The 9,018-nt window shown below is 46.0% G+C and overlaps 2 protein-coding genes across 15 annotated transcripts in view; both read right to left on the bottom strand.

Annotated features, from left to right (window-relative positions):
• Positions 1-2,105, bottom strand: part of RBM5 (RNA binding motif protein 5) — a 33,182-nt gene extending 31,077 nt beyond the window's left edge. For 2 of the 3 annotated variants that reach the window (XM_032289906.1, XM_032289908.1), the window contains exons 1-2: positions 1,978-2,105; positions 581-650 (exon numbers count right to left, since the gene is read on the bottom strand). In XM_032289906.1, coding sequence (XP_032145797.1) covers positions 581-597 — 17 coding nt within the window. In that variant the 5' untranslated portion in view covers positions 598-650; positions 1,978-2,105. The remainder of the gene's footprint in view (positions 1-580; positions 651-1,977) is intronic. The other variant, XM_032289907.1, reaches the window with a different exon arrangement.
• A 6,068-nt stretch (positions 2,106-8,173) lies between these two features.
• Positions 8,174-9,018, bottom strand: part of RBM6 (RNA binding motif protein 6) — a 139,779-nt gene continuing 138,934 nt past the window's right edge. For all 12 annotated transcript variants that reach the window (XM_032289905.1, XM_032289892.1, XM_032289894.1 and 9 more), the window contains one exon: positions 8,174-8,412. In XM_032289905.1, the coding sequence (XP_032145796.1) occupies positions 8,287-8,412 (126 nt within the window). In that variant the 3' untranslated portion in view covers positions 8,174-8,286. The remainder of the gene's footprint in view (positions 8,413-9,018) is intronic.

The raw sequence follows: 9,018 nt of genomic DNA, 5'->3' as shown, positions 1-9,018 counted from the left end.
TGAGGCAGGAGAATTGCCCTAACCCAAGGGGGGGAGGTTGCGGTGAACCCGAGACCGGCCAACGCTCCCCAACCGGGGGAAAAAAAGGAAAACTCCTTTCCAAAAAAAAAAAAAAAAAAAAGAGGAACAATAACAAGAACTGGCATTTATTGATTGCTTACCACAGCCAGGAACTGTGCTAAGCGCCAGACTGTATGATCTCCCGGCTTCTGCAAAGGTTGCTGTCCACACAAGGAACCCTCAGTGACCCACTGTACCCCAGCCTTCTTTGCCTAAAATTCTTTCTAATCCAGCTTCCTTCCAGAGAATACTTTCTCCAGGAACTTTCCTGGCTGTGAACAAGAAAAAGACATACTTCCTATGCGTTCTAAGAGCACCCTATACTTTATCACAGCATGTTCACACAGTACTTTACTTCTCTCACCAGACTGTAGTTTGTGACAACAGGACCAAGAAGGCGTTCATTATGAGCAATGCCTGGCACAAAAAACTCACATATTCGTTTGATAAACTATTTGAAACAAATAGTTCAGTCCACACTGAAATGTTGAGATCAAAGCCATGTACTCTAGTAACTTACCTTTTGTCTGAACCCATTGTCCCACTGAAGATGTAGCACACAGCTCCAAAAGGTTCAAATTTTATTTTTTCTAGGAGAAAAGAGAGATTAGTTGCTGTAAATCTCAGAGATCACTTAAGTCAGTAGCTCCATACATAACCTTGGAAACTACTGAGGCAGGGATTTCATCAAACCTTCAAATCATCGACAGTGATTATCTAAGGTGGAGAGGTGGTGGGGACAAACTGCCAATGCTAAAATTATGCTAACATTTTGTTAACAATGAGCAAAGCTGGAAGATTAAGCATACTTTAAAATATTCGATTCCAGATTTAACAACAGATTCATAATACGGAGCAAGCAGAAGACTCCCTCCCTGCTCCTATCTTAGAATTACAAAGCAAAAAGGGCACAGCTGCAATCAACTCCTTTGGTTCTTAATCAAAGCAACTCCAGTGGGATAGTTGACCGTTAAAACATTAATCCAAGTGTTTTCATTAATACAAACAGCAACATGAAATTCAAACATTTCTGATGAAAAATTTAAAACCTCGTAGAAGCTGGGATACTGAGCTGATTGAAATCTACTACATTAATAACATATCGCATAAGACAAGAGCAAAGCTAGAAACGACTTAATTCCTAAGTAACAATAACCACCACGTTTTGGACCAGTTCTTATGACTACAAACTACTGAATGGCGAACAGCCTGACCCTCCTGCCCACCGTTGGTAGTAAGACATCACACAGCTGGAACGCGTTCCATGAGCGCGAGGTCCGAGAAATCAGTTACAGTAGTCTCTGGACCCTCATCTAGAGCGAACGCTCAACGATTCCTTGAAATTAATAAATGAAAAAGAACCAATGGGGGGAAACAAGTCCCAGAGCATAATCCCTTGTCTCCCGGGCGGTGCCGGCGCCCACCTCTGTGGGGTCTCACAGCCGAGATGGCGGCGTCACGGCCTGCTCGACCGACTTCAGCGTCCGGCCTGCCCTCCCCGCACACGCCCCTCTCGCCTCCCAACAGGTTCCTAACCCGCAGATCGGAAATCACCGAACAGCTTTCCGGAGAGGGCGATGGCGGCCAGAGACTGCCAGGGAGCTCCCGAGGAGTGCCCGGGGGACAGACGACGGCTCCAAGGCTCCATTTGGCTGGGGATTAGGGGACCTGTACCCGCAAGGGTCAAAGTCACAGCCGGAAAAAAGCAGGTCCGAGGCTGAGCTGGCTGGACGACCTCTGGAAACTGACGGACGTGGCAACAAGGAAGGGCGCGGCCCTCCAACGCCTGGAGTGATTTAGCCCCTCCAGAGAATCGGCTGGAGCTGATCAGTCGCCTCCGGCAGCTGACAAGGAAGGCTTGGTGGCCAGCCCCAATAGCAAAAACCTACCGTCGTTACAGACGGCCGCCGCACTTACCCCTAGGAGAGACCGAAGTAGCAATAACGGGTCTGCGCCCCAGAACCTCCAACAAGCTTCGGCGGCTCCACAAAATGGCGCCTCCGTCGACGGCCGTCTCCTACCCACAGTACCTCGCGCCTAGCCCCTCCCCCCGCCACCCGCCTCCTGCGGAGGAGTCCAATCCTAGAAGCCGCCTGGCTGCGCGAGGGCTGCCGGGAAGTGTGGTCGCAGGCAATCTGGTCACTTAGGACGCTCTGTGTTAATTTCTTGCGCAGTTCTCTTCTAAATCACCACAGAGTTGTTAATCGGCTTTTGCGGACCCGGATTAGAGTTTTTAGGGTTCCTCTCTATTAGGCATGGTAATTCTTTGCTTTTGCTACTAGCGCCGTAGAGAGTACAGTTTGCTTTCACTGACATGGTGTAAAACATTGTCTAATTCGACTTCCAGAGGTGACCGTGCGGGGCGTGGTGCCTCACGCCCACAATCCAGCATTTTGGGAGGCCGAGGCGGGAGGATCGCTTGAGGCCAGGAGTTCGAGATCAGCCTGGGTAACACAGTGAGACCCTGTCTCTACCAAAAATAAAATTAGCTGGGCATGGTGGCTTACGCCTCTGCTCCCAGCTATTCGGGAGACTGAGGTGGGAGGATCGCTTGGACCAGAGAGGGCAAGGCTGCAGTGAGCCATGATCGCGTCACCGCACTCCAGCCTGGGGGCAATGCAAGCACCTGTCTCTAAAAAATAAAAAGGGGGGGCCAGACACGGTGGCTCATGCCTGTAATCCCAGCACTGTGGGAGGTCAAAGCGGGCGGATCACCTGAGCTCAGGAGTTCAAGACCAGCCTAGCCAAGATGGTGAAACCCCGTCTCTACTGAAAATACAAAAATTAGCTGGGTGTGGTGGCACGCGCCTGTAATCACGGCTACTCAGGAGGCTGAGGCAGGGGAATTTCTTGAACCCGGGAGGCGGAGGTTACAGTGAGACGAGATTTCGTCGCCGTACTCCAGCCTGGGCGACACAGCAAGACTCCATCTCAAAAAAAAAGTAATGAAAATAAAAAAGAGGAACATTAGTTGATTACTTTATTGGATGCTAGATCATTGCACTAGATGCTTTGCAAACATTTTTACTTATTGTTTGTTTGTTTGTTGTTCTGAGACAGAGTTTCACCCTTGTTACCCAGGCTTGAGTACAATGTCACAGTCTCGGCTCATTGCAACCTCTGCCTCCCGGGTTCAGGTGATTCTCCTGCCTCAGCCTCCCGAGTAGCTGTGATTATGGACACGCGCCACCACACCCAGCTAATTTTTGTATTTTCAGTAGAGACAGGGTTTCACCATCTTGGCTAGGCTGGTCTCGAACTCCTAAGCTCAGGTGATCCGCCCGCCTTGACCTCCCACAGTGCTGGGATTACAAGCTTGAGCCACCGTGTCGGGCCCCTCCCAGCCAGTGCCAGGAGACAAGATATTAAAGATATCTGGCCGGGCGCGGTGGCTCAAGCCTGTAATCCCAGCACTTTGGGAGGCCGAGGCGGGTGGATCACAAGGTCGAGAGATCAAGACCATCCTGGTCAACACGGTGAAACCCCGTCTCTACTAAAAATACAAAACATTAGCTGGGCATGGTGGCGCATGCCTGTAATCCCAGCTACTCAGGAGGCTGAGGCAGGAGAATTGCCTGAACCCAGGAGGCGGAGGTTGCGGTGAGACGAGAGTGTGCCATTGCACTCCAGCCTGGGTAACAAGAGTGAAACTCCGTCTCAAAAAAAAAAAAAAAAAAGATATTAAAGATATCTAGAGTCTGAGCAGTTTTAGCTGCCTCCATTGTTGTCCTAGTCAAAGCCATCAATGTCTTCGTTTTGCAGAGACAGTAGACCACATAGAACTAATAGTGGTAAAACTAGAATATGAACTAATTTAGTTTCAGAGTCCTAATTTACGCTAGAGTGTAAAATCCAGGATAGAGACTTTTGTCTGTTTAGTTCACTACTATATCCCCAGTGCCTCTAGTGGTGTTTGGAACATGGTGCACACCCAATAAATACTTAAACAAATCAATCCACTACCAAAGCTAAAAGTGTTAACATTTGTGGCAGAAAGAAGCAAGGAAATTCTCTTGGGAAATTCAAAGGGGGCTATTTCAAAGAATAGTCAGTGAGATAGTGGTATTCCTATGTATTGTTAGCATAACTTGCCCTCTGGCATTATAGATATATTTTTAGTAGAACTGATTTTTTTCTGTTTTTGTTTTGAGACAGTCTCATTCTGCCACCCAGGCTGGAGTGCAATGGCATGGTCTTGGCTCACTGCAACCTCTGCCTCCTGGGTTCAAGCAATTCTCCTGCCTCAGCCTCCCAAGTAGCTAGGATTACAGGTGGGTGCCACTATGCCCAGCTAATTTTTGTATTTTTAGTAGAGTCAGGGTTTTGCCATGTTGGCCAGGCTGGTCTTGAACTCCTGACCTCAAGTGATCTGCCTGCCTTGACCTCCCACAGTGCTGGGATTACAGGTGTGAGCCACCACACCTGGCCAGACTGATTTTTCAGGTTATACATAAGCATTGAAAAAAAGGACCATGGCAAGCCAGAGGAAAATACCAGTTACAGAAAACTGCCTATACCATTCTCTTCTCTCTCTGGATAAGAAATCTTTCAAGAATAACTGGAGGAATGTCAGTGTATATATCTATATATGGGCATATACGTAATATGTATATAGATAAAAAGGTAGAAATATAGGGTGTGTGTAGACAGGAAATATATACAATTTATGAGGAAGCATTTCATTAAATATTTGAATGCATGTACTTTTTCTGATGCAAAACATCAGAAAAAGTACATGCATTCAAATATTTAATGAAATGTAAAAGTTAAACATAGATGATGTCATAGCCACCGGACTTCGTAGCTACTAGCAGTTGCCTGCCTTGTCCCCAAAGCAGTTCAACAAGCACCTTTGAGTACTCCTGAGGTGCTTGCTAAGTTGGGCTCGTCACTAGTCATAAAAGCTATATAGCTATTCACAAATTCCACAAAATATATATATATTTTTTTGAGATGGAGTCTTACTCTGTCACCCAGGTTGGAGTACAGTGTTGCGATCTAGGCTCATTACAACCTTCCCCTCTCAGGGTCAAGTGAACCTCCCACCTCAGCCTCCCGACTAGCTGAGACCACAGGTGTGCACCACCACACCCAGCTAATTTTTTGTATTTTTTGAGTAGGGACGGAGTTTCACCATGTTTCCAGGCTGGTCTTGAATTCCTGAGCTGAATCAATCCACCTGCCTCAGCCTCTCAAAGTGCTGAGATTACAAGCATGAGCCACCATGCCCAGCCTGCAAAATAATTCTTAAACTTGAAGAGGTCCCTGGCAAAAAAAGATGGATTTCACCGGAGGTAAGTGCCATCCTCCAAATTATCTCTGGTAGATGATCTTTTGGACATTGCCCTGTTGAAAGCTCCAGAGCTCTGCTGCCAAAGGCCTGTCTGGTAGCTGATGTAAGAAAAACAAAGACACCAGATTGAGTTACTTTTTGTTTTAAATAAAGCCACATATGTTCAATAAAGGATAGTTAATATTGTCTTTTCTAGTTTCTGGATGTGAAAAAAAGTTCTCCTCTTTAATGAAATGATCATGTCTTTAAAAAAATTCTCCTACCACTTGGCAAATGAAGAAACTGGTTCACATGTTTTGGTTCTAGGCTGGGATCTATTGCTCTAGAAGATAAAGAAGAAAAGATTTATGGGAGAATTGTTGCCTATACCAAGAAACCAAATGACTTCTTTCATCAAAGATGGGCTTTGATGAACTAAGTGAGAGATACAATCAAAATTCAAATCGACAAGTATGAGCTCAGCATTATTTATTCACTTATTGAGTGGCTGTGCTATTATTAGGCCCTGTGCCAGGTTCTATGGATAAGTAGTGAAGAAAATTACCCAAGATCTCTGCTCTGGCATCAAAAGCCTCGGGGAACTTTCCAAGGACATCACAGGGTGACAGTTTTCACACCCATTCCTACTTTCATCAGTACCCAGGTGTTGTGCGGAACCCCTATTAACCTCAACAAGGGAAGGAACCAAGTTCAAGAGGCTGAAGAGACCCATCACCCAGGCTGGAGTGCAGTGGTGTGATCTCGGTTCACTGCAACCTCTGCCTCCCAGGTTCAACTGATTCTCCTTCCTCAGCCTCTTGAGTAGCTGGAATTACAGGTGTGCACCACCACACCCGGCTAATTTTTTGTATTTTTTAATAGAGACGGGGTTTCACCACGTTGGTAAGACTGGTCTTGAACTCCAGAACTCATGATCCACCTGCCTTGGCCTCCCAAAGTGTTGAGATTACAGGCGTGTGCCACCGTGCTCGGTTGTTTTATTACTTTTAATGGCAAAAACTGCAATTATTTTTGCACAACCTAGTATTAGAGGCTTACATACAGGGGAGAGAACCTAGTGGCAGTGAGCTGGAAAGGAGAACCTTAGGTATAGAAATGGTCCAGTGGTGACAGCTGGATAACATATCCGCATGGCCTAGTGGCAGTGGGCTGGGCAGGAAAACCACAACCCCCTGCAAACATCATGCAGCTTATATAACATATTCACTTAATGATACTCTCCCTGTAATGACCTCCCTCCACCTGGCAACATTCATTTGACCCAAAACTTGGGGCCTCAATCTCCTGTATGTCTTGTGTTCCAGGTGATAGACTGGGGGCTAAGATGTTTATCGTAGGTAAGGAACAAAGATCTAGTTGGTCATTCCTGGATTCCCTATTTAGGAACATACATTCAGGTGCATCTGCCATACAGGATTATTCTAAGGATATGCTTAAATATTTGCTATCAGGGCCAGGCATGGTGGCTCATGCTTGTAATCCCAGAACTTTGGGAGGCCAAGGTGGGCAGATCACTTGAGATTAGGAGTTTGAAATCAACCTGACCAACATGACGAAACCCCATCTCTACTAAAAATACAAAATTTTTCCGAGTAGCTGGGGTAAAAAAAAAAATACAAAGCTTAGCTGGGCATGGTCGTACATGGAGCAAAATTTAAAACAAAACAAAAACATAGGCTTATAGGTTATATAGTCCTTTTCCTTCCAGAAATGAGTCTTGCTCTGTCACCCAAGCTGGAGTGCAGTGACATGATCTCGGCTCACTGCGTTCAAGCGATTCTCCTGTCTCCCATGCTCAAGTGATTCTCCTGTCTCAGCTCCCAAGTAGCTGGGATTACAGGCATGCACCACCACACCTGGCTAATTTTTGTATTTTTAGTGGAGATGGGGTTTCGCCACATTGGCCAGGCTGGTCTCAAACTCCTAACCTCAGGTAATCCACCTGCCTTGGCCTCCCAAAGTGCTGGGATTATGGGTATGAGCCACTGTCTGTGCCCACCCTTATATATAGTCCTTTTAACCACAAAGAATTTTTTTTTTAAAGGCTCACTTTTGGGCTGGACCCTGTGGCTCATTGTGTGTAATCCCAAAACTTTGGGAGGCAAAGGTAGGGGGATCACTTGAGTCCAGGAGGTTGAGGCTACAATAAGTAGTGATCATGCCACTGCACTCCAGCCTGGGCCACAAAGTGAGACTCTGTCTCAAAATACAAACAAACAAATAAAACACTCATTTTTGAAGCAAATACTGGGAGATGGTAGAGGTGATAATGTTGGGAAGTTGAGAAAGATTTGAAAGAGGGCAGATTTCAACTACCTCTTTGGACAGTTTTAGCAACGGAGGGAAAGAAGAGCTAAGCAGTGCCTGGAGAGGAATGGTGATCCTTACTATGTCAACTTGTAATCACAAAGTGTGAAGCATGGAGTACCCAGCAGGCACTGAGAAAAACAGTTCTCACCCCTCCCCCAACCCCACCATAACAGGGAATCAGAAGAATTTTGAAGATCTAATGAGTAGTAAATACTTTCAGCTTAAGCAGTTACTAAAAAAATAAAAGAAACAAATAATGAAATGCTGCATTTGCTGATTAGAATAAGAAAATGAATTTTTCGGTCTGACGGCATACACACAAGCTGTAGTTCAAAGGTCACTGCAACCTACTCACTTATACTGACAGTAGGCAGTATTCTAGGGTTTACTGCAGCACTAGTTGCTATTTCAACATAACTTCAAATAGCCCTGAAGCGAGGTACTCTATCCCTCCTGCCAGTAGCCCCACTCCCACCCAACTCTGGGAAAAAAAATTTAACAAAAAGATAGTCACATTGAAAAAAAGTTTATTTAAAAAAGTTCTAGCAGCAAGAACAGTAACAAAAGAAAAGGAGAGACAAACAAAACAAGGAGGTCGTATATCACGGAACTTGTCTCCACTCTTAATCGAGTTCTTTATACCGAGCAAACATGACTCTTCGAACAGCATCTCGGTAAGTCTCGTTGGACTGTCTTTTGCTTGTTCTTCCTGGGGCTCCAACACTGGGGCCCCTCACCCGGCTTTCAGCCTGTAAAACAAAGACAAACTATGAAGTGGGCCCTATGAATTAATTAGCCTCAGTGCTAGTCTTCGACCACAAGCATTTCTGGACTAGTAAGGAGCAGTATATAGGAGGATTTTTTTTTTTTTTTTTGAGACAGAGTTGTGCTCTGTCACCCAGGCTGGAGTGCAGTGGTGTAATCTGGGCTTGCTGCAAGTCTGCCTCCCAGGTTCAAGCAATTCTCATGCCTCAGTCTCTGAGTAGCTGGGACTAAGGGCGCCTACCACCATGCCCGGCTAATTTTTGTATTTTTAGTAGAGATGGGGTTTCGCCATGTTGACCAGGCTGGTCTGGAACTCCTGGCCTCAAGTGATCTGCCCAGCTTGGCCTCCCATAGTGTTGGGATTACAGACATGAGCCACCACACCTGGCAGGATAATTTTTTTTTTTTTTTGAGACGGAGTTTCGCTCTTGTTACCCAGGCTGGAGTGCAATGGCGCAATCTCGGCTCACCGCAACCTCCGTCTCCTGGGTTCAAGCAATTCTGCTGCCTCAGCCTCCCCAGTAGCTGGGACTACAGGCGTGTGCCACCATGCCCAGCTAATTTTTGTATTTTTAGTAGAGACGGGGTTT

This window comes from Sapajus apella, unplaced genomic scaffold (genome assembly GCF_009761245.1).
Source record: "Sapajus apella isolate SASKATOON/1434 unplaced genomic scaffold, GSC_monkey_1.0 scaffold23, whole genome shotgun sequence".
In the NCBI taxonomy this organism is placed as follows: Eukaryota; Metazoa; Chordata; class Mammalia; order Primates; family Cebidae; genus Sapajus; species Sapajus apella.
This window is presented reverse-complemented; position numbering and strand designations above follow the sequence as displayed.